The sequence below is a fragment of the Halichoeres trimaculatus genome, unplaced genomic scaffold, assembly GCF_033239565.1.
Source record: "Halichoeres trimaculatus isolate MK-OKI-2021-1 unplaced genomic scaffold, fHalTri1.1 fHalTri1_scaffold_4, whole genome shotgun sequence".
In the NCBI taxonomy this organism is placed as follows: domain Eukaryota; kingdom Metazoa; phylum Chordata; class Actinopteri; order Labriformes; family Labridae; genus Halichoeres; species Halichoeres trimaculatus.
Window position 1 is genome coordinate 23134761 of NW_027437182.1, and position 23734 is coordinate 23158494.

Here is a 23734-nt window from a genome sequence, read left to right on the forward strand (position 1 = left end):
CAGGGTCCAGGACTGAGCTCCTTCAGTCATGCTCCATCTCTGTCTCCTGGATCCTGTCTGCTCACAGCAGGTGAAGCTCTTCCAATTTGGTGTTGGTGTCTCATGTTAGCTCCGTTAGCCATGTCTGTGAATAGCATGATGCTACTCTGCCCTCTGGTATTCCCTCTGTTGCTGGGTTAGCACAGCTAGCTGGTCCATCTTATTGGAGATAGATCTTATCTTCCCAATAACGATGGATGGAAGGACAGGTCCATTTCGTCACTTCTTAGCTCACACCTGAGAACCAACACGTTCACCTCACCTCCTTCTCCTCACCTTGTGGGAAGACATCAGGCCTTACACCAGTTAGCATAGACATGCTACAGGCTGCTAACAGCCGATTTCACATGTAAACAATGCAGCCATGGTAACATGTAGGATCTCCAGACAAACACAGGAGAAAAAGTAGTAAAAATAAGCCACAAAAAGTTTGGTGTCCATGACCAACAAATGAGCTATCAAAGTAATGATCCACTCCAAATACAAAGATTATGAAAAAGAGACAAAAAAATGACAAGAAATGGACAAAGAGAGAGCTGCTGCAAAAGGCAGCCAGAGCCAACAGGGCGGCACCTAGCAACTAAGCATCAATAAAATAATTAGTCAGATTTATATAGCACATTAAAATACATTCTAAGTCGCTTCACACAAAAGAAACAAAAGAAAAACAGAAAAGGGAGATTATATTGATGAAATATGCAAAAGATGTTCCTTAGTCTGTAATACAATCTCTGCTGTGCAGTAACTCATGTGATTTTCTGTGTTTACTGTTTACAGAAAGAGTCCAGGCTGAAATAGACACAGTTGTTGGTTCATCCAGACTGCCCTCCATGAGTGACAGAGAAAACCTGCCCTATACTAATGCAGTCATTCATGAGATCCAGAGAATGGCCGACATCGTTCCCCTGAATGTGCTCCACATGACGACCCAGGACACCACCCTGGACAAGTACATGATTCCAAAGGTCCGGTATGAGTTGCATACATGAACACTTTGATTACAGTATTTACAACTGTCATGTAACCGAAGATAATCAGTGTCCTTTTTTTGAAACCTTTTAAACTATGGTTACACTGATGCAGGTTTCAGACTGTAAACAGTATTTTCCAGATTATCACTCACAACTTAGTCTCACTTTTATTTAGTATTATTGTTTTCAGAATGTTTTTTGTTTAGGAGCAACCTTTAAACTTCCTCAATGTCTTTTTTTCCATCTGTTTTATTCTTCTTGGTTAACGGGGCTGTGAGGAGTTTCTAAGTGATCTGGAATAAGTTTCACTTCTAGATATATGCCTGATTTTTTTCCACAACATAAAATGACACTAACAGCCCCATTATTGGTTATTCCCAAATGCTACTTCGCAGCTCCTTGATCGGATACAGCCCGAGCTAAAGGCTAATTAGCCTTTAGCTCGGGCTGTATAACTCTATAACACATGGGCTAAACTGTTGGTGATAATTTTCATTTCAACCCACAGTCAGCAGTTATTCTGCAGTGGTCTGTTCAAACTTGAAAGTCTATCAATAAAATGAAGAGTGAGGTTATGTTAGCTCTGCCAGGATTTACTAACATTACACATTACGGACATGTCTTAGAGCACCGGGCTGCCAGCTGCACTAACTATAAATGGTTACTTAACTACTTATAAACTGATAGTGTTTACTTCTTGTCACGTTAGCTTACAGATACCTCAGAGCACTGGCTAACATATAGCTGGCTGTTAACGTTTGCTTGATGTCACATTTCAAACCATAGAGCTACATAACTGTACTGATAAGTCCCTTGCCTCAGCGCGCTGTATCCAGTAAAAAGTTGTCTTGAACAAAGAAAATTTGTTTTGATCTGTTTTTCATTTATTTCCCAAAACAAACACACACCTCACTAAAAGTAATTTACAACAGTGTACGGAGACTACAGGCCACAAGGTGGCGAGGGAGTGCAATTAAAACAGATCCTCCTCGTAGCATCTTTAAATAAAAAATACTCACAACATACAATCATGGCTAAAATGCACCTGATGCTATTACAGTGTGTCTGCGTTCAGTTACAGCAAACAATCAAATTGGTTTTATTCAAGTCAATGTGTCAACTCACACTGGATCTGTTCTGTTGCAGTACGACTGCATCGCCGGTCCGACGTGTTGCAGGAAGCCTAATACGCAGCCATCCTATTTATGACAGACGCAGAGCTGTGACGCATAAAGTCAGCATAGGGAAGATCAAGTGGGAAAAGAAGTCATGACTGGAAAGTACCCAAAACACAGAGTGACTTTCGAAATAAAACAGACCAAGGGGAAAATCAGTTTGTATTTAGCTTGACTATGATGATAAACGGACATAATGAGCGCAGCTGGACCCAATCGTCAACAGGTTGAGGTTTTAGAACCCAACATGAATGAAGCGAGACTTATCAAGTGAGAGGGAAGCGCGGGAACTCTTTTGTCTCGTGACTCCAGCTGTCACGTAACCCAGGCACGCTGCTTGTTGAACAAAACACACAGCCAGGGGGAGTTGACAAACCCAGTCAAGACCGAGTCGCACTGCAGGCTTTCTGGTGTATTTCAGGCATCACAGTATGAAAAATGTATTAAAAAATATTATGTTATTTTCATTAATGCTATTTCCTCACAGGGCACCATCATCATGCCCACCTTGACCTCTGTCCTCAATGATGAGTCCATGTGGGAAACTCCACACACCTTCAACCCTCAACATTTCCTGGACCAAGATGGTCAATTCAGGAAGAGAGAGGCCTTCCTTCCTTTTTCAGCAGGTCAGTCACTTTATTCTCCCTCATTATAAGTTGCAGCTGTAGTTTATGGTTAAGTTGGAGCTCTTTAAAGATGATGGTTGTAAAACTCACATGTCAATTTGTGTATCCTCAGGGAAGCGTGTGTGTATTGGGGAGCAGCTTGCCAGGATGGAGTTGTTCCTCTTTTTTACCAGCCTCCTTCAGAGGTTTTCCTTGTCTCCATGTGATGGAGAGCAGCCCAGTCTGGAGTTTATGTTGGGGTTCGGTCGCAGTCCCAAGCCATACCGCCTCTGTGCTGTACCACGATAAACCATCAACACTCCAAAAAGAGTTAAAGTTTGTGAAAAGATATTTCTCAGTAAGAATTAAAGTGTATAAAATGTGTTTGCAGTATTTAACTGAGGACAACTGTTCCAATCTAACCCAAATAAACACAAATCAGGTCTTTAATAAAAGAAAATAAACTGGTGTCTTTAGCATTCATCAATTATTTCCTTTTCAAATCTGACATTTAATTGCACTTTTTTCAAGTTGAACTTTTTCCGTTAAGGTTTGGTACATTTTTAGAAACAAGTCAACAACAGATGGAGTCATGCACTTCCACATTTTAAACTTGTGCATGCTTTTAAGTGAATAAATGTCCTTAAAATTTAGTGTAAAAACTCAAATGTTTGAACCATCATGTTAAAATGCAGTTGTATAAAAGATTCATTGTCAGCTCTGATGGAGAGAGATGCAGATAGAAGCAGCCTGTTTCAGGTAGTCTCCACACCAGGTATGTTGGCATAACACAACACCTGTCTAAGATCAGTGGTGGACAGTAACATTTTAAGTAAATTTACTTGAATACTGTACTTAGGTACATGAAGTCAACTGATGGTCTAATTTATTTGTCATGAAATCTCATCCCAAACAAAATAAACTAATAGTTAATAACCTGACTAAACTTTCACTTCTTTTTTTTTTTTAGAATAATACATACTTAGGAGTTTCTAAACTTTGACTTGAGGCTGTGTTGTTAGGTCATCACCATCTCATATAAACATCAACGATAAACTCCACAACAGTCTGACTGGTCATGTTGTGAATAGTGAAATGCTGAAAGACACATTACTGTGCTACCAGCATAAAACGCCAAAAACCTCGTGAGTTTCTGCCCAACAACAAACAAAAAGCTACTTTCAGTACCTTCCACTGTGGTTTCGTGCCAGAAAACATCAGTCTCTACCTCCAGCTGACATCCTCATCAGTTAAAGCTGGCATCACATCCTACAACACCCACAGCAAACTACCCTTACTCCAGTTTCCTCTGATAATAAACATTAACATTAACTACCATCCTGGCTCGAGGCCAACAGCCGAAGCTCTTGCCTGGAGCCCTTTCTGGTTAACAGTAGTCTTAAATGGATGTCTCTCTATTGCAAATTGCACATTTTTCTGACATCTATTCAGTGCACTATTTTTTAAACTTAAATTGTGTGTATATTTTTATTCTACTTTGTACAAAGTTCTTTATTTAATATTATGATTATTCTTATTATTATCATTCTCTACTACTTAAGCTCTGTTTTTTCTACATTTTGTAATATTTAGTGTTTTGTCATAGTGTCTCTCTATTCCCAACAATTGTACTGAGAGAGTGCAGTTTAAACCAGAGTCAAATTCTTTGTATTCTTGAAAATACTTGGCGAATAAAGCTGATTAAGCAGCTATTATCTGCACCCAGCAGCAAACAGCTATAGGGGTTGGCAAGAAAAATATGCTTTAAACTTGAGAGCTGGGTCTGAGATCTACATTTTGCAGGGTGGGAGTATGAGTGAACTGCAGAGGGGCTACTTAGGTCCCCACAGACCGGTACAGTGGGTGAGTGGGATTGTCCATAATGAATACAAGCTGTCACTATTGCCACTCACCCACCTACTTCTCAAGGGAGCAGTCCAGAACAGAACTGGCCCTCCTGACCAGTCTGCTCAGTCTCTTTCTGTCTCTCTCTGTGCACCCTGCTTCCCAGCAGACCACTCCAAAAAGTGCCAAAGCCACCCTAGAGACGAAATTCTGGCAATTAAGTCCCGTGTGTGTGTGTGTGTGTGTGTGTGTGTGTGTGTGTGTGTGTGTGTGTGTGTGTGTGTGTGCGTGCGTGCGTGTGTGTGTGTGCATGCGCAGTGCGGCTCATTGTTTCAGGGGAAGACGGCAAGCTATACGTCGACGCGCGGAGGGGCAATCGTAAACAAAGTCTTCGTCAGTTCAGAGGTCATAACAGCCACACAGCCCTGTCTGGAGTGACACAGAGTGCAGCAGAGGACTAACCCGGAGTGGACCGTGATGGAATATTGGTGAAAAACACGAGTTTTTGGATGATTAATGCAGTTTTAGGAGAGGCGCTGTCTAAGCCCCGATGGATCCCATTATACGGACGTCCGCTGCACGATTTTGGATCTAAATATCTCCGGAAGCACTGCTTGGATCAAAGCCTTCTGGCCTGGGTGAGTATTTTGCTCTACTTCATTCAATAAACAATGTAAAAGCTGTATAAACCGAAGTTATACTTTAAGCTTCTGCCAACAACTCACGAAAAGCAGCTTCCAGTGTCTTTTACTGTGGTCTTTGCAAGACTCATCCAATTTCTTCAGTTGATAGATGACCGACCAGAATCTTGCTCTGTCTCTCACAGTATTTATTCTGTACGACAGAGGCTGCATGTGTCTGAAATCAATGATAAATGATAGCATGAAACAACATTAAAAACTGCCAGAATGAAATAACACTTAGCTCTCTGTTTAACTTTCGGACGTAACAGTCTCACAACTTCGAGCAGAGAAACAGACAACATGGACGTTAGCCGCTTAACCGTTCATCGCGGGTGGTGCATTCACTGGACCTTGTAATCCTCAGACTCAACATAAATGCTGCACAAATATATGTTGTTGTTTTTTGTTTGTTTGTTTTTAAATAAGGGGTAATAAATCTTTCCATTACATTTTGCTGTGAAAGGAAAATACGCTGAGTATAATATTAGTTATCACTGAAATAAATACCGTTTTGCACTGTTAAAGAAAAATTACAACTACAAATCCCCGGCCGTCAGTGGGCGACGCGAGAGTAATTACGTCACTGTCAGCGGCTGGTGAGTGTGCCTGAGTAGTGTCCGAAATGTTGTTTCCATTTAGCTGATTGAGTGGACTGTATAATCCACCACATCTAATTCACTACACAGTGAGCTGTGAGTAGGGAATGAGTGAGTAATTTCAGACTCAACCAGAATCTCAGTAGCTTTCACGTACACAGTGCAGCCCGTCTCCACTCTTGCACAGATAAATGTACATTTTAGCTAGCTTAAACTGTAGGCAAGTTAGCACAAAGAATGTGGCCGCAAGCTAGGCTAAATACCTTCGAAAGATCATTTGGAGGCGACTTGGAAACCAGATAAAAATACTAATGTACACAGTAAACACTTGAAACACATCATAAGCGAAAAGGAGCACATAAAATGAATAAATGGGTGGAAAAAGAGATAAACTCAAACAACAGACACCAACCCTAGCAGCACATAAAAATACTTAAAAATAAATTTTACAAAATGACTCCACAACACACACACTTATAAACCGGTATAATTTGTTAACTTATATACAAACAACTAATATAATATTTTTTACCCTGTTACACCTTGACACTGGCTGCTTTCAATTATTGAAAGCTAAAGTCGAAGCACCACCTCCAACTTCAGCCAGTAGCATTCAGATGCTACCTTAACCCGGTGCTCCTGCCAGAAAAAATCAGCCTCTACCTCAAGCTGACAACCTTATCAGTTAAAGCTGGCATCACTTCCTACAAAACCCCCACAGCAAGCTACCCTTACTCTAGTTCTCTCTGATAATGAACATTAACTAACATCCTGGCTCATGGCCAACAATCTGAAGCCTTTTCTGGTAGAAAGGTCTCCACAGAGTAAAATTACCTTTAGTGTATGCCAAGCCCGACACAGTTATAACCCCCTGTGAGAGATTTGGTAAATTATGCAGGTGAGGGACATCTTTAGTAGTGTTGTGGATATCCATGAATTGTTCATAGTTCAGATTTCATTTCACATTTCAACACACTTCATCATAAAATCAAATTCATTTTTTTTATATGTTGACCTGTGACGGCCCTCCTATTAGGGCCTGCTGTCGTTTGTGTTTGTCTTTCCCGGGTTCTGTCTTGTCTCATCTGTTGCAGGTTGCAGGTGGGCGGGGTTTCAGCGCACCTGGGAGTACCTGGCCAGTCTCCCAGGTGGATTTAAGCCGTGCCTGATCACTTGCTCTCTCTCTCTCTCATTCTCTCCAGGCGCTCTGAGAGGTAGCTTGCTTTTCGTTTGGTTGGCTTCGGCCTTCTTTTTGTTTTAGTTTTGCACCTGGACAACATGCCACACACACATATTCACTTCACCCACACCAGACACACTGATCTACTGACGCACACACCTCATCGTTATATTGATCATTCAAACGCTTGTACATTCTTTAAATAAATATTTGTTAAAGTTAAGTTGATCGTGTGCTCCCCCTTTATTTTTGTTGCGACCTCTGAGCCAGGTCGTGACAGACCAAAAAAAGTAAGAAAAGAAAAACAAATAAAAACACAACTTGTTTTCTCACATTTGTGTCATTTCAGTTTTCTTTTTTGTGTAGTAAGCTTTTATTTTGAAGGTAGTGATTCCAAGACGGAAATGCTGATGAAAAACATATCCGACTTGCTGTAAACTTTGATCTTGCATTTTTTTAAATTGACTGACCTTACACACTCTGAGTGCTGAGCCTCTCAGTCCTTATTAACACTGTGAACCAAACAGGCTGTTTCACATGAGATAATGGAGACGATACAAAGTTTACTGGGGTTTGAGTGGATAGACAGCAGAAGTGTTTTGATATTTCTCTGTGTTTTTGTGGTGTTGGCTGATATTCTGAAGAACAGGGTGCCTCCAAACTTTCCTCCTGGACCGTGGTCTCTCCCACTGATTGGTGACCTGCTTCGTGTCGATTCCAGTAGGATTCACCTGCAGTTCGCTGAGGTTTGTCAAAGACATACACTTAATCAGTTTTGAGATAAGATGTGGGTTCTGAATGTGTTTTGTGGTTGCAGATACTTTACCCTTATGTGAAATATTCAGTGAACAATACATCTAGTGTTATTCAGTTGTTTACAGTTTTTGTTGAGTATTTATGTGGGAAATTGCAATCTAAAGATTGTCGAGAAAGACAAATAAACACAATGTTGAAGTCAGTAACACAGTCATATCCTGAAATTATATCAGAAATAGTGATCAGCATCATCCAGCTGAGTTTTTGTACTCCGCTCCTGAATGTCTGCCCTGTGTGCTCAGTTTGCAGAGAAATATGGAAATGTCTTCACTCTGCGGATTTTTGGCGGTAGAGTTGTGGTCATTAATGGCTACAAGCTTGTGAAGGAGGCCCTGGTCCAAAAAGGAGAGGACTATGCAGATCGCCCTTTCATACCACTGTTTGATGCAGCGTTTGGGAACAAAGGTACTGATTTTACATTATGTAACCATCACTTACTAGTTAGTATTAACTTTGGGTGGTATCGTCAGATTATCTGTGATAAGGTGTTCAACCACTGAGGTGGTTGTTAAACTTTTTTTGTCTCTAAAAGGTCTGGTGGCATCAAATGGTGAACCATGGAAGCATCAGAGGAGATTTGCTCTTCATACACTCAGAAACTTTGGTTTAGGCAAGAAGAGCCTGGAGCCATCCATCCAACAGGAGTGCCACTATCTCACTGAGGCTTTTTCCACACAGCAAGGCACTAAACATTTCTCTTTTTTTCATCAAATTCATTTTGCCATAATTTAATAAATCTTGGACGTTGACACACCTGAGATCATGTTATCTATGTTCCATTTTACAGGCCAGCCTTTTGATGCCAAGCCACTGTTACATAGTGCTGTGTCCAACATCATCAGCTGTCTGGTGTTTGGGGAGCGATATGAGTACACTGACCAAAAGAGCCAGATCATTCTTCAACAGTTGAATGAAGTTGAGCGTTTACAGGGAAGTCCATTGATCCAGGTGAGTCTCTTGTAAACATGATGCACAGAACTCAAGTTGACACTGGTTGAAGCACTAGCTTCAACATTTAAATATGTGTGTGTGTGTGTGTGTGTGTGTGTGTGTGTGTGTGTGTGTGTGGGTGTGGGTGTGTGTGTGTGTGTGTGTGTGTGTGTGTGTGTGTGTGTGTGTGCCCTCAACAACTGAGTTGACTTACAGTAACATAACCTCAAACAGTGTGAATGTAAGAATGAAAGATAGCCAAACAGACACATAATCAACAAGACGTTAGTTTGATGAGTTAAACTACAAAGCAGGATGGGTAATCACAAAAATAATTTGAGCCAAAAGAAATACTTTCTTATCTCTGAACTTGTTTTCCCTCACAAATTTCCCTGTGTCTTCCTCATGGCACTACTTCTTCACATGTGGACTAAGGACTAAACTGAGCATGCTCAGAGTAAATCAGGCGATTCCTAACTTGTTCCTGATTAGAGCGATTACAAGTGATACAACTGACCCATGTTACAACTGTCCCGGGTCTCCCCTAACTTGCACTGTATGGAGAAATATGTAATTGTGACATTGATTTTATGTCATGATGATGAAACTCAGCAAAGTTAAATTAATTGTGACACAGCTTCAAAATGTCTGAATGATTACACTGATTTGCTTATTGTTTGATATTAATGGTGGATGCAGACTCAGCTGTAAGAAATTCCTCTGATTGCTGGCATCGTTATAAAAAGTGGTCTGATTTGGTAGAATGACCAAAACAAACAAACCAAATGGTTAAAAAAAAAGATCTTAAAAGCCCAGCTGGACACAGAAGCAGTGCCTGCTGTGTTAAGCATGTTGTGAAAGTCTGTCACCAGTATCAGCGTTCACTCTGAGGCTTCTCGAAAGTCCTCCTCCCACCTCCTAACAATTTTTCGCCTCAGGGGCTCTCTTAAGGCCAAAGACGTTTTGTGAATAAGTTTGACCTTACCGTGGGAAAATTCTGAGAAAAATCTTTAAAATGGAAGAATTTTTAGATTTTTCTAAGAATGACATCACCAAGAGACGTCATTTTAGCCTAAGGATGCTCTTTGAATATGGGCCTAGGTGTTTATAATAGTGTACAGTAAGTAAAGGCTTTGTCAGGGGTAAGCTGTAGGGGGACATTATTTTATTACTGTGGTTGTAATGAAAAAAAACCCTTGTAGTGAAGCAAATGGAGAGTTTTTGTATTTTACCTTACAAATCTGTTTTTCTCTGTTATAATTTTGCATGACCTCCTCCTCCTGTGTCAAAGTCCAAGTTTTAAGCATCTTTCTACCCGTTTCCCTCTCATTTCTCTGTAGGTTTACAACTCACTGCCCTGGCTGATGAAATGGCTGCCTGGACCTCACCAGAAGATTTTCACTTTGTTAAAAAGTATGAATAACTATGTAGAAATCAAGATCAAAGAACACAAAGAAAGCTTTGACCCATCCTCACCGAGAGACTACATCGACTGCTTCCTTGCAGAGATGGGAAAGGTAGGGTTTTCTTACTGTGTGTTGTATTTGTTTTGGAATAAATTCAAAAACATACTCGACACTTACATTTTGTGTTGTTGACAGAATGAGGACAAAGAATCTGGTTTCGATATTGAGAATTTGTGTGCCTGCACTCTGGACCTGTTCAGTGCTGGAACTGAAACCACTACAACAACATTACACTGGGGACTGCTCTACATGATCTACTACCCCCAGATACAAGGTGTGCTGTGCATGTTTGTGTTTTTTGTCTTTATGTTTGTGGAGTTGTCTCATCTGTTCCATCTCGGTACGACGCGCTTTTTGCGGGGTTTCCACTGACTCATCCTGGGACAGATCCCCAAAAACAGAGACAAGCCGGCCTCCTTTTTAGGGACCCTTTCGTATGGGTGCCAGACTGAACTGATCCGCTCTCGGAAGGTGGAGCAACACACTGCAGACTGTTGATTGGTCCTAAAGAATCGTCACTTACCCCCACAGCGGCTGCATTTCTCCTGGCGGCACACAGACTTCTCTGAAACAAAGCTTGATTGCACTTTGTAACAGAGAGGTACATGAAAATCACAGAGAGGATGAAATGCTGCATGTCTCCCATCCGTGGACTTTGTTTACTGTGTCGCGTTTTTCTTCTTCGTTGAATTTAAAAGTGAGATAAGCTGCTACGGTGTCATGCTATTGTCTAACAGCTGCAGCTTCTGGCATCCGGCTTACACGCCGCCTACCACGACAGGGCACAGTTTGCTGTGGAAACGCAAACGGGATCAGGCTTAACTGTACCAAATCGTCCCAAACAGTACTGAACTGACCTGCACTGCTTGGTGGAAACGCAGCTTAAAGTGTTAATAGTTAAACATGTCAGGTCAAATGAGAATGTTTTTATTTTCTATTTTATATAACAAACATGTATGTTCAGTCAAAACAGAGGGCTCTAATTCTGTAGACCAGGCACAGGCGCAGGCGCACCTGCCCTGCGCCGGCCTTTGCCGTGCGCACAGGGCATGACCGGTGCAATTTGCAAGTTTCCTGCAGTGCCAAGAGAGGCGCAGTCCAGGCGCAGAGCTGCGTGTCCACGCCTCCCTCCGCGCAAATGGCAGAGAGGGAGGAGAAAAGCCGTGAGTGGGTTTAACACAGCCGAGTGCTGTTTTCACCAATCAAATGAGCGCCTCTCCTCGCCTTTAAATGCCCTGCGGCTGAGGCACAGCGTCTGATTGGTCTGACTGATTCACAGCACTGCGGAGAGAGTGCTGGTAGCGGTGACGGTCAGAGCCGCTGTGCCTGCAGCAGGTTAATGGAGAGCGGGGCGCATCGGAGGACACGACGCGCGTCACCTTGTGGGCCAGCTCCCGGGACAGATTTAATCTGTTCCTTTGTCTTTATCCGGGGTAAAAAATTAAGAGGCAGTTACACAGCTGGCTTATCCATTCAGAATACTTTTGATCCACCTGCACTCCTGGTTTGTCATCGCCAAGCAAAGCCTTTGTTGATACACTGTATACTCTCCCAGTATCTCCACCTCATCCTCCTTACAACAATGTACTCCATCTTTTTAGATCAGGTTAAAAATAAAGACTAAAACAGAGAAATATGGGAAATCACGGGTAAATCCTGAGTGAAATAGATTTATTTTGTCTCTTTTTTCTTCGTCTTTTCTCCCCCTCTTTTCTTTGAATTAAATGAAATGAGAGAACCAGATATATACTCAGTATCAGATGTTAAAGCTGTTTATTGTTTAATTGTAAGATGTGCATCAAACCTCCTGCTGCCATCAAGTTAACTTTCCATTATGACAAACGGCTTTAATCTGACTTCAGATGTGACAGGACAGTTAATATAGATATTAATGTATATGCTGGTTCAGACGGTTACATTAAATAGCGATTGCTGTGATTGTTTATTGCATTAAAAATGTGCCTGACACTCTGGAAACCTGCCTCTGAGGCTTTGTTGACATGTGTGCACATGTGCGCCTGTCACCAAATTACAGCTGCGTGGGGTGCGCTCCGCCTTGCGCCGAGGACAGACCCGGTTGGAGCTGGCGAGCTTTCAGCGCACTTTTTTGGCACGAAATTGTCATTGCCCCAACATGAATCTGCTGACACCTCCCCCTGGTTCGCCGTCAACTCCCCCTGGCGCACCGTCACACCCATCTCTGCGCAGACGGTCTACCAAATTGTCAAATTGGCAGCGCACAGCGGTGCGCCGCACGAAATTAGCACTGCGCAGGCTGCGCCAGGCTTGCGCCCCCTGCACTGCCACACGAAATTAGAGCCCAGAGTGTCTTTGTTTTATTTTTGTTATAAAAACATAATGGTTTCAGGAAATAGTTTTTAAGTTCAACTTAGGATATCAGGAGATACATTGTTGACACAGCTGTTAAAAAGTCACTTCCAATAAAGTCAGTACTGGCAGAACCAGTACTGCAAGGACAGCAAATATAATAGTATGAATAGAATAGAATAGAATAGAATAGAATAGAATAGAATAGAATAGAATTTTTTTGTCATTTTAACAAGTACAAAGAAATTGAAGTCACAGCAGCAATCAAGAAAACAAAAGTAAGAAAGTCTATAGAAAGTGCAAAAAGGTCCATAAGAAAATAGATGACGACAGCTTGTCCATCATTGTCCAGTTCAGCCAGCCTCCACCTCCACAGAGTCCAGGACTGAGCTTCTTCAGTCATGCTCCATCTCTGTCTCCTGGATCCTGTCTGCTCACAGCAGGTGAAGCTCTTCCAATGTGGCGTTGGTGTCTGATGTTAGCTCCGTTAGCCATGTCTGTGAATAGCATGATGCTACTCTGCCCTCTGGTATTCCCTCTGTTGCTGGGTTAGCACAGCTAGCTTGTCCATCTTATTGGAGATAGATCTTATCTTCCCAATAACGATGGATGGAAGGACAGGTCCATTTCGTCACTTCTTAGCTCACACCTTAGAACCAGCACGTTGTCCACACCTCCTTCTCCTCACCTTGTGGGAAGACATCAGGCCTTACACCAGTTAGCATAGACATGCTACAGGCTGCTAACAGCCGATTTCACATGTAAACAATGCAGCCATGGTTACATGTAGGATCTCCAAACAAACACAGGAGAAAAAGTAGTAAAAATAAGCCACAAAAAGTTTGGTGTCCATGACCAACAAATAAGCCAGACAAAGTAATGATCCACTCCAAATACAAAGATTACAAAAAAGAGACAAAAAAATTACAAGAAACGGACAAAGAAGAGAGAGCTGCTGCAAAAGGCAGCCAGAGCCAACAGGGCGGCACCTAGCAACCAGGCATTAATATAATAATTAGTCAGATTTATATAGCACATTTTAAATACATTCTATGTCGCTTCACACAAAAGAAACAAAAGAAAAACAGAAAAGGGAGATTAAATTGATGAAATATGTCAAAGATGTTGCTCAGTCTGTAATACAATCTCTGCTGTGCAGTAACTCATGTTATTTTCTGTGTTTACTGTTTACAGAAAGAGTCCAGGCTGAAATAGACACTGTTGTTGGTTCATCCAGACTGCCCTCCATGAGTGACAGAGAAAACCTGCCCTATACTAATGCAGTCATCCATGAGATCCAGAGAATGGCTGACATCGTGCCCCTGAATTTGTTCCACATGACAACCCAGGACACCACCCTGGACAAGTACATGATTCCAAAGGTCTGGTATGAGTTGCATACATGAACACTTTGATTACAGTATTTACAACTGTCATGTAGCCGAAGATAATCAGTGTCCTCTTTTTTAAACCTTTTAAAATGTGGTTACACTGATGCAAGCTTCAGACTGTAAACAGCATTTTCCAGATTATCACTCACAACTCCCTTACGAAAGAAAAATATATTGCAGCATATTGGAAAATATCATGTCATGTATTAGGGAATATATTCCCATATATGAGATTTAGTATTTATATTTTCCATTATATTGCAATATATGGAAAGCGGCAATCATTTGTATATTTTGCAATATATTGCAATATATTTCATGAATATATAATATATTGTATATTTGCCCTCAATATATTATTCCATGTATATCATAATATATCAATAATACATTACGATACATTTCAAAAAATATATTGGTATATATATTTTTCTTTCGTAAGGGCTTAGTCTCACTTTTATTTAGTATTATTGTTTTCAGAATGTTTTTTGTTTAGGAGCAACCTTTAAACAACCAGCACTCTCTCCGCAGTGCTGGGGATCAGTCAGACCAATCAGACGCTGTGCCTCGACCGCAGGGCATTTAAAGGCGAGGAGAGGCACTCATTTGATTGGTGAAAACAGCACTAGGCTGTGTTAAACCCACTCACGGCTTTTCTCCTCCCTCTCTGCCATTTGCGCGGAGGGAGGCGTGGACGCGCAGCTCTGCGCTCCTCTGCGCCTTGACTGCGCCTCTCTTGGCACTGCAGGAAACTTGCAAAGTCCGCCGGTCACGCCCTGTCCACACAGTGAAGGCTGGCGCAGGGCAGGTGCGCCTGCACTTGCGCCTGGTCTACGAAATTAGAGCCCAATGTGTCAACACACACACTGGATCTGTTCTGTTGCAGCAAACAATGGCATTACTCCGTCGTGTTGCAGGTAGCTTGATACGCAGCCATCCTATTTATGACAGACGCAGAGCTGTGACGCATAAAGTAAGCATAGGGAAGATCAAGCGGGAAAGGAAGTCATGACTGGAAAGTACCCCAAAACACAGAGTGACTTTCAAAATAAAACAGACCAAGGTGAAAATCAGTTCATATTTAGCTTGACTATGATGATGAACTGACATAATGGGCTCTAATTTCTCTGTGTGCCTGTGCCTGCGCCTGGTCTACGAAATTAGAGCCCAATGAGTGCAGCTGGACCCAATCTTCAAAAGGTTGAGGTTTTAAAACCCAGCATGAATGAAGCGAGACTTATCAATGGAGAGGGAAGCGCGGGAACTCTTCTGTTTGTGACTCCAGCTGTCACGTAACCCAGGCACGCTGCTTGTTGGACTAAACACACAGCCAGAGTGAGTTGACAAACCCAGTCAAGACGGAGTCGCACTGCAGGCTTTCTGGTGTAGTTCAGGCGTCACAGTATGAAAAATGTCTTATTATGTTATTTTCATTACTGCTATTTCCTCACAGGGCACCATCATCATGCCCACCTTGACCTCTGTCCTCAATGATGAGTCCATGTGGGATACTCCACACACCTTCAACCCTCAACATTTCCTGGACCAAGACGGTCAATTCAGGAAGAGAGAGGCTTTCCTTCCTTTTTCAGCAGGTCAGTCACTTTATTCTTCCTCATTATGAGTTGCAGCTGTAGTTTATGGTGAAGTTGGAGCTCTTTAAAGATGATGGTTGTAAAACTCACATGTCAATTTGTGTATCCTCAGGGAAACGTGTGTGTATTGGGGAGCAGCTTGCCAGGATGGAGTTGTTCCTCTTTTTTACCAGCCTCCTTCAGAGGTTTTCCTTCTCTCCATGTGATGGAGAGCAGCCCAGTCTGGAGTTTATGTTGGGGTTTGGTCGCAGTCCCAAGCCATACCGCCTCTGTGCTGTACCACGATAAACTAACAACACTCCGGAAAGAGTTTAAAGTTTGTGAAAAGATATTTCTCAGTAAGAATTAAAGTGTATAAAATGTATTTGCAGTATTTTACTGTGGACAACTGTTCTAATCTAACCCAGATAAACACAAATCAGGTCTTTAATAAAAGAAAATAAACTGTTGTCTTTAGCATTAATCACTTTTTTCCTTTTTAAATCTGACATTTAATTGCACTTTTTTCACGCTGAATGTTTTCCGTTAAGGTTTGGTACATTTTTAGAAACAAGTCAACAACAGATGGAGTCATGTACTTCCACATTTTAAACATGTGCATGCTTTCAAGTGAATAAATGTCCTTAAAATTTTAGTGTGAAAACTCAAATGTTTGAACCATCATGTTAAAATGCAGTTGTATAAAAGATTCATTGTCAGCTCTGATGGATAGAGATGCAGATAGAAGCAGCCTGTTTCAAGTGGTCTCCACACCAGGTATGTTGGCATAACACAACACTTGTCTAAGACCAGTGGTGGACAGTAACATTTTAAGTAAATTTACTTGAATACTGTACTTAGGTACATGAAGTCAACTGATGGGCTATTTTATCTGTCATGAAATCTGATCCCAAACAAAATAAACTAATAGTTAATAATCTGACAAAACTTTCACTTTTTTTTTTAGAAAAATACATACTTAGGAGTTTCTAAACTTTGACTTGAGGCTGTGTAGTTAGGTCATCACCATCTCATATAAACATCAACGATAAACTCCACAACAGTCTGACTGGTCATGTTGTGAATAGTGAAATGCTTAAAGACACATTACTGTGCTACCAGCATAAAACGCCAAAAACCTTTACGGATTCATAGACCGCTTACTTGATTACATGAGTTTCTGCCCAACAACAAACAAAAAGCTACTTTCAGTACCTTCCACTGTGGTTTCTTGCCAGAAAACATCAGCCTCTACCTTCAGCTGACATCCTCATCAGTTAAAGCTGGCATCACATCCTACAACACCCACAGCAAACTACCCTTACTCCAGTTTCCTCTGATAATAAACATTAACATTAACTAACATCCTGGCTCGAGGCCAACAGCCAAAGCTCTTGCCTGGAGCCCTTTCTGGTTAACAGTAGTCTTACATGGATGTCTCTCTATTGCAAATTGCACATTTTTCTGACATCTATTCAGTGCACTATTTTTTAACTTAAATTGTGTGTATATTTTATTCTACTTTGTACAAAGTTCTTTATTTAATATTGTGATTATTATTATTATTATTATTATTATTCTCTACTACTTAAGCTCTGTTTTTTCTACTTTTTGTAATATTTAGTGTTTTCTCATAGTGTCTTTCTATTCCCAACAATTGTACTGAGAGAGTGCAGTTTAAACCAGAGTCAAATTCCTTATATTCTTGAAAATACTTGGCGAATAAAGCTGATTAAGCAGCTTTTACCTGCACCCAGCAGCAAACAGCTATAGGGGTTGGCAAGAAAAACATGCTTTAAACTTAAGAGCTGGGTCTGAGATCTACATTTTGCAGGGTGGGAGTATGAGTCTACTGCAGAGGGGCTATTTGGGTCCCCACAGACCAGTACAGTGGGTGAGTGGGATTGTCCATACTGAATACAAGCTGTCACCATTGCCACTCACCCACCTACTCCTCAAGGGGGCAGTCCAGGACAGAACTGGCCCTCCTGACCAGTCTGCTCAGTCTCTTTCTGTCTCTCTCTGTGCACCCTGCTTCCCAGCAGACCACTCCAAAAAGTGCCAAAGCCACCCTAGAGACGAAATTCTGGCAATTAAGTCCCTTGTGTGTGTGTGTGTGTGTGTGTGTGTGTGTGTGTGTGTGTGTGTGTGTGTGTGTGTGTGTGTGTGTGTGCGTGTGTGCGTGTGTGTGTGCATGCGCAGTGCGGCTCATTGTTTCAGGGGAAGACGGCAAGCTACACGTCGACGCGCGGAGGGGCAATCGTAAACAAAGTCTTCGTCAGTTCAGAGGTCATAACAGCCACACAGCCCTGTCTGAAGTGACACAGAGTGCAGCAGAGGACTAACCCGGAGCGGACCGTGATGGAATATTGGTGAAAAACACAAGTTTTTGGAAGATTAATGCAGTTTTAGGAGCGGCGCTGTCTATGCCCCGATGGATCCCATTATACGGACGTCCGCTGCACGATTTTGGATATAAATATCTCCCGAAGCACTGCTTGGATCAGGAAAACCTTCTGGGTGAGTATTTTGTTCTACTTCATTCTATAAACAATGTAAAAGCTGTATATACCGAGCTTATCCTTTCAGCTTTTGCCAACAACTCACGAAAAGCAGCTTCCAATGTCTTTTACTGTGGTCTTTGCAAGACTCATTCAATTTCTTCAGTTGATAGATGACCGACCAAGATGTTGCTCTGTCTCTCACAGTATTTATTCTGTACGACATAGACAGAGGCTGCATGTGTCCGAAATCACCCTCTATCCCTATAATACACCATTTTGTAGTGCTGTCCGAAATCTGAGTGAGCATGGTCAATCCCTATATAGTCCACTCAATGTATCCCACAATGCATTTTGAAAATTAGTATATTAGCGATACTCACTATTAGATGAGCAAAATATACCATCATGCATTGCGGTTCAAACAGAAGGAATAGCTGATTACATGATTAATGATTACTGATAACATGAAACAACATTAAAAACTGTAGGAGTAGCACTTAGCTCTCTGTTTAACTTTTGGATGGACCAATCTCGCAACTTCGAGCAGAGAAACAGACAACACGGACGTTAACCGCTTAACCGTTCAACACAAGTGTTGCATTCACTGGACCTTATAATTGTCAGTCTCAGCTTAAGTTGCTTCACAAATATATGGGTATTTTCATTTCTTAAAAAACGTGTACTAAATGTTTCTATTATATTTGGCTGTCGTGTAAAATACGCTAAGAATAACATTAGTTATCACTGAAATAGATAAAGTTTTGCCGTGTTTGAGAAAAATTATCAACTGTAAATCCCCAGCCGTCCGTGAGCGACGCGAGAGTAATTACATCACTGTCAGCGGCTGGTGAGTGTGCGTGAGTAGTGTCCGAAATGTTGTTAATTTAGCTGATTGAGTGGACTATATAATCCACTCCGTTTAATTCACTTTACAGTGAGTCGTGAGTAGGAAATGAGTGAGTAATTTCAGACTCAACCAGAATCTCAGTAGCTTTCACGCACACAGTGCAGCCCGCCTCCACTCTTGCACAGATAAATGTACATTTAAGCTAGCTTAAAACTGTAGGCAAGTTAGCACAAAGCATGTGGCCGCAAGCTAGGCTAAATAACTTCGAAATATCATTTGGAGGCGACATAGAAACCAGATAAAAATACAAATATACACAGTAAACACTTGAAACACATCATAAGGAGCACACAAGTAAGAATAAAACAACGAGGAAGCATGCATTAGACCGTTTTAAGGCACGACGCGCAGCGGAGTGGTGTTACTCCGCGGAGTAACCTTACCATGGTATAAAATGAATAAATAGATGGAAAAAGAGATAAACTCAAACCACAGACACCAACCTGTCCCCAGGGATGACAGAACAGGGGAGAGGGCAGGGGGCAAACACCAACGAAGAAGAAACTGAACAGAAAATGTAGCTGCACATAAAAATACTTCAAAATAAATTTTACAAAATGACTCCACGACACACACACTTATAAACCGGTATAATTTGTTTAGTTATATACAAACAAATAATATTATATTTTTAACCCTGTTACACCTGGAAACCGGCTACTTTCAATGATTGAAAGATAAAGTTGAAGCACCACCTCCAACTTCAGCCAGTAGCATTCAGATGCTACCTTAACCTGTGCTCCTGCCAGAAAACATCAGCCTCTACCTCAAGCTGACAACCTTATCAGTTAAAGCTGGCATCACTTCCTACCACACCCACAGTAAGCAACCCTTACTCTAGTTCTCTCTGATAATGAACATTAACTAACATCCTGGCTCATGACCAACAATCTGAAGCCTTTTCTGGTTGAAAGGTCTCCACAGAGTAAAGTTACCTTTAGTATATGCCAAGCCCGACACAGAAATATTACCCCCTGTGAGAGATTTGGTAAATTATGCAGGTGAGGGACATCTTTAGTAGTGTTGTGGATATCCATGAATCAGAATCAGAATCACCTTTATTGGCCAAGTATTTTCAAGAATACAAGGAACTTGACTCCGGTTTAAACTGCACTCTCTCAGTACAAACGTGGATAGAATTACAAGAGTAGAAAAATAGAGTTTTTGTTCATAGTTCAGATTTCATTTCGTATTTCAACATACTTCATCATAAAATCAAATTCATTTTTTTTATATGTTGACCAAAAAAAGTAAGAAAAAAAAAACAAATATAAACACAACTTGTTTTCTCACATTTGTGTCATTTCATTTTTTTTTTTCATTTTTTATTTTGTGTGTGTGTAGTAAGCTTTTATTTTGAAGGTAGTGATTCCAAGATGGAAATGCTGATGAAAAACAAATTCAACTCGCTGTAAACTTTGATCTTGCATTTTTTTAAGTGACTGACCCTAAACACTCTGAGTGCTGAGCCTCTCAGTCCTGATTAACACTGTGAACCAAACAGGCTGTTTCTTACAAATCTTGATCATTTTTGATTGACCTCACACACCCTGAGTGCGGAGCCGCTCAGTCGCTGCCCTCTGTGAATCAAACAGGCTGAGATAATGGAGACGATACAAAGCTTACTGGGGTTTGAGTGGATAGACGGAAGAAGTGTTTTAATATTTCTCTGTGTTTTTGTGGTGTTGGCTGATATTCTGAAGAACAGGGTGCCTCCAAACTTTCCTCCTGGACCGTGGTCTCTCCCGCTGATCGGTGACCTGCTCCGCATCGAGCCCCGCAGGATCCACCTGCAGATCGATGAGGTTTGTCGGAGCCAAGCAGTAAACTAGTTTTTGACTTTATGATTACAAGTATAAAATTTAAATCATGTCTTCTGCAGTCAGTGTCACATTAAAAGCATGTTGGTCTCCGAAGATCCTTCACGGAATGTTATGTAAAATATGTAAAATATGCAACGTACCAGGTAGAGATATCCAGTTGTTTGTAGCAAAAGATAGTCAGGGGAGATAAACAAGACATTGATGTTAGAAAATAAAGCATTCTAATCCTGATATTATATCAAAGATACTGGTCGACACCATCCAGCTAAGTTTTTTTTTACTGTCATAGTTTCCCCCTGAACTCTTGTTTGCCATGTGTGCTCAGTTTGCAGAGAAATATGGAAATGTCTTCAGTCTGCGGCTCTTTGGCGGTAGAGTTGTGGCCATTAATGGCTACAAGCTTGTAAAGGAGGCCCTGGTCCAAAAAGGAGAGGACTACGCAGATCGCCCCTTCATACCACTGTTTGATGCAGCGTTTGGGAACAAAGGTACTGATTTTACATTATGTAACTATCACTTACTAGTTAGTATAAACCCTGGGTGGTATCATCAGATTATTTGTGATTAGATGATCAGCCACTTTGCTGGTAGTAAAATTTTTATCCCACCTTTATTTTCAGTCCAACAACTTTTTATTGTCCCTAAAAGGTCTGGTGTTATCGAATGGTGAACCATGGAAGCATCAGAGGAGATTTGCTCTTCACACACTCAGAAACTTTGGTTTAGGAAAGAAGAGCCTGGAGCCATCCATCCAACAGGAGTGCCACTATCTCACTGAGGCTTTTTCCACACAGCAAGGTACTAAACATTTCTCTTTTTTTCATCAAACAACAATCGACAAACTCTTGATTCTGAAGATTACTGTGTAGTCCTGTGTTCCTCTACTTTTCTGTTCATTTTATCAACATTTAATTAATCTTGGACTTTGACTCACCTGAGATCATAAATCTGTGAACGAGTAAATCATTAATGAATTAACTCTGAATCTTTTTCACAAAAAAACTGTTTGTATATCATCTACATTTTCCATTTTACAGGCCAGCCTTTTGATGCCAAGCCACTGATAAACAATGCTGTTTCCGACATCATCTGCTGTCTGGTGTTTGGGGAACGATATGAGTACAATGACCTGCAGTACAAGAGCATTCTTGAACAGCTTAATGAATTGATGTACGTACAGGGAAGTTTGTGGGTTCAGGTGAGTCCTCCGTAAACAAGGTTGTTACGACCTCCTTTACACAAATATAAGATTAACAAAGGTTCAAGAAAGGAGACCAGAACATAAAATTAAGGACACCACAAAATATTGAAAATGTAATCCACCTGCTTAAGGTAAACCCAAAATACTAAAAAACATAACGATAAAACATGCTGGTCAAAAAGAAACCTGTGGGGAAAAGACAAGTTAAAAAGAGCTCCCAGGTCTTCGTCCAGGTTTTGTGCTTCTTTTTAACCTTAACTCTCATTGTTCTGTAGGTTTACAACGCACTGCCCTGGCTGATGAAATGGCTGCCTGGACCTCACCAGAGGATCTTTACTTTAACAAAAAGTATGACTAACTTTGTAGAAATCAAGATCAAAGAACACAAAGACAGCTTAGACCCATCCTCACCAAGAGACTACATCGACTGCTTCCTTGGAGAAATGGGAAAGGTCAGCTGTTTTTTTTACTGTCTGTCGTATTTGTTGTGAGATATTTGAAAAGATACTTGAACTGACATTTCTTTTGTTGATAGCATGAGGACAAAGATTCTGGATTTGATATTGAGAATTTGTGTGCCTGCACTCTGGACCTGTTTGGTGCTGGAACCGAAACCACTACAACAACTTTACACTGGGGACTGCTCTACATGATCTACTACCCTCGGATACAAGGTGTGCTGTGTGTCTTTCTGAATTAACTTAGTATCACAGTTCCATAAAAAAATATTCCGACTTTATTGGCTACAGTGTATAACAAAGCAGGATGGAAGGTCTTGCAGAAAGCTGGCTCCTCTCAAACATTAAGACATGTTTGGAAGCACAGGATGAATTTTGGAGTTTAGGGAGTGATGGACACTAACAAAGGACATGATGACTGTACTTCAGTACATTATTTGAGTATCTGATCCTTACAGAGTATTATTTTGGGAGTGAAACATCACATCAAACTTCACTCAGGTCAGGCTGTTCATTTAGTGGTGATCATAGCTACAGCAGAGAGGGATAACAATTCTCCATCTGGACGTTCAAAGTGTTTAAAAGGAACTTAATTTATAATCCACAGACCTCATCGCAAAATTCCACCATCCAAAGTGTTTTAAGGTACAATGCTAAGTTTTTTGTGCTTCTTTGAACTTAAATGCAAATTTATTTTATCGAGATTTGAAACAATGTCTTGTCCAAAATAACCCAACAGGGCTGAATGTACACTGATGAATTGACTGCAGTTTTACAATGTAAAAGGAAGTTTAAAGACATGTATTAAACTACATTGAATACCTCAGTAATTCTTCAAAGTAAGTACTCCAGTACTTTGACCCATGTAATAATCTGACTGTGAAACTTCCACTTGTATTGGAGTAATATTTGGCAAGAAGGATCTACACGTTGACTTGTCCCATACTGAAGCTAAGCTAGAAACCTCTGCAAACAGTGTCAAAAGTGTCATAAAGACGGACAAAGCATGTCTTAAATTTAAAAATCATGTCACTTTTTGCTAAAGCAGTGGATTTCATCACTGTGACTTTGTTTCAAAACAGCTGTTATGGTCAGAAGTTTAACAAAAAAAGTGTTGATGCTCAGTGTTACAGCAATTATGTGAAACATGTTAGTCAGTCTGTAATACAATCTGCTCTGCAATAACTTTTGATATTTTCTGTGTTCACTGTTTACAGAAAGAGTCCAGGCTGAAATAGA

The 23734-nt window shown here is 41.0% G+C and overlaps 1 protein-coding gene across 1 annotated transcript in view; it reads left to right on the plus strand.

The window, feature by feature from the left end:
• The window catches only part of LOC141788828 (uncharacterized), a 29115-nt gene that overhangs the window by 4458 nt on the left and 923 nt on the right, over positions 1-23734 (plus strand). Inside the window, exons 7-17 of the mRNA XM_074667916.1 lie at positions 817-1004; positions 2673-2814; positions 2927-3099; positions 5109-5276; positions 7742-7843; positions 8156-8318; positions 8446-8595; positions 8701-8861; positions 10184-10360; positions 10445-10583; positions 13832-14019. Of these exons, the coding sequence (XP_074524017.1) occupies positions 817-1004; positions 2673-2814; positions 2927-3099; positions 5109-5276; positions 7742-7843; positions 8156-8318; positions 8446-8595; positions 8701-8861; positions 10184-10360; positions 10445-10583; positions 13832-14019 (1751 nt within the window). The remainder of the gene's footprint in view (positions 1-816; positions 1005-2672; positions 2815-2926; positions 3100-5108; positions 5277-7741; positions 7844-8155; positions 8319-8445; positions 8596-8700; positions 8862-10183; positions 10361-10444; positions 10584-13831; positions 14020-23734) is intronic.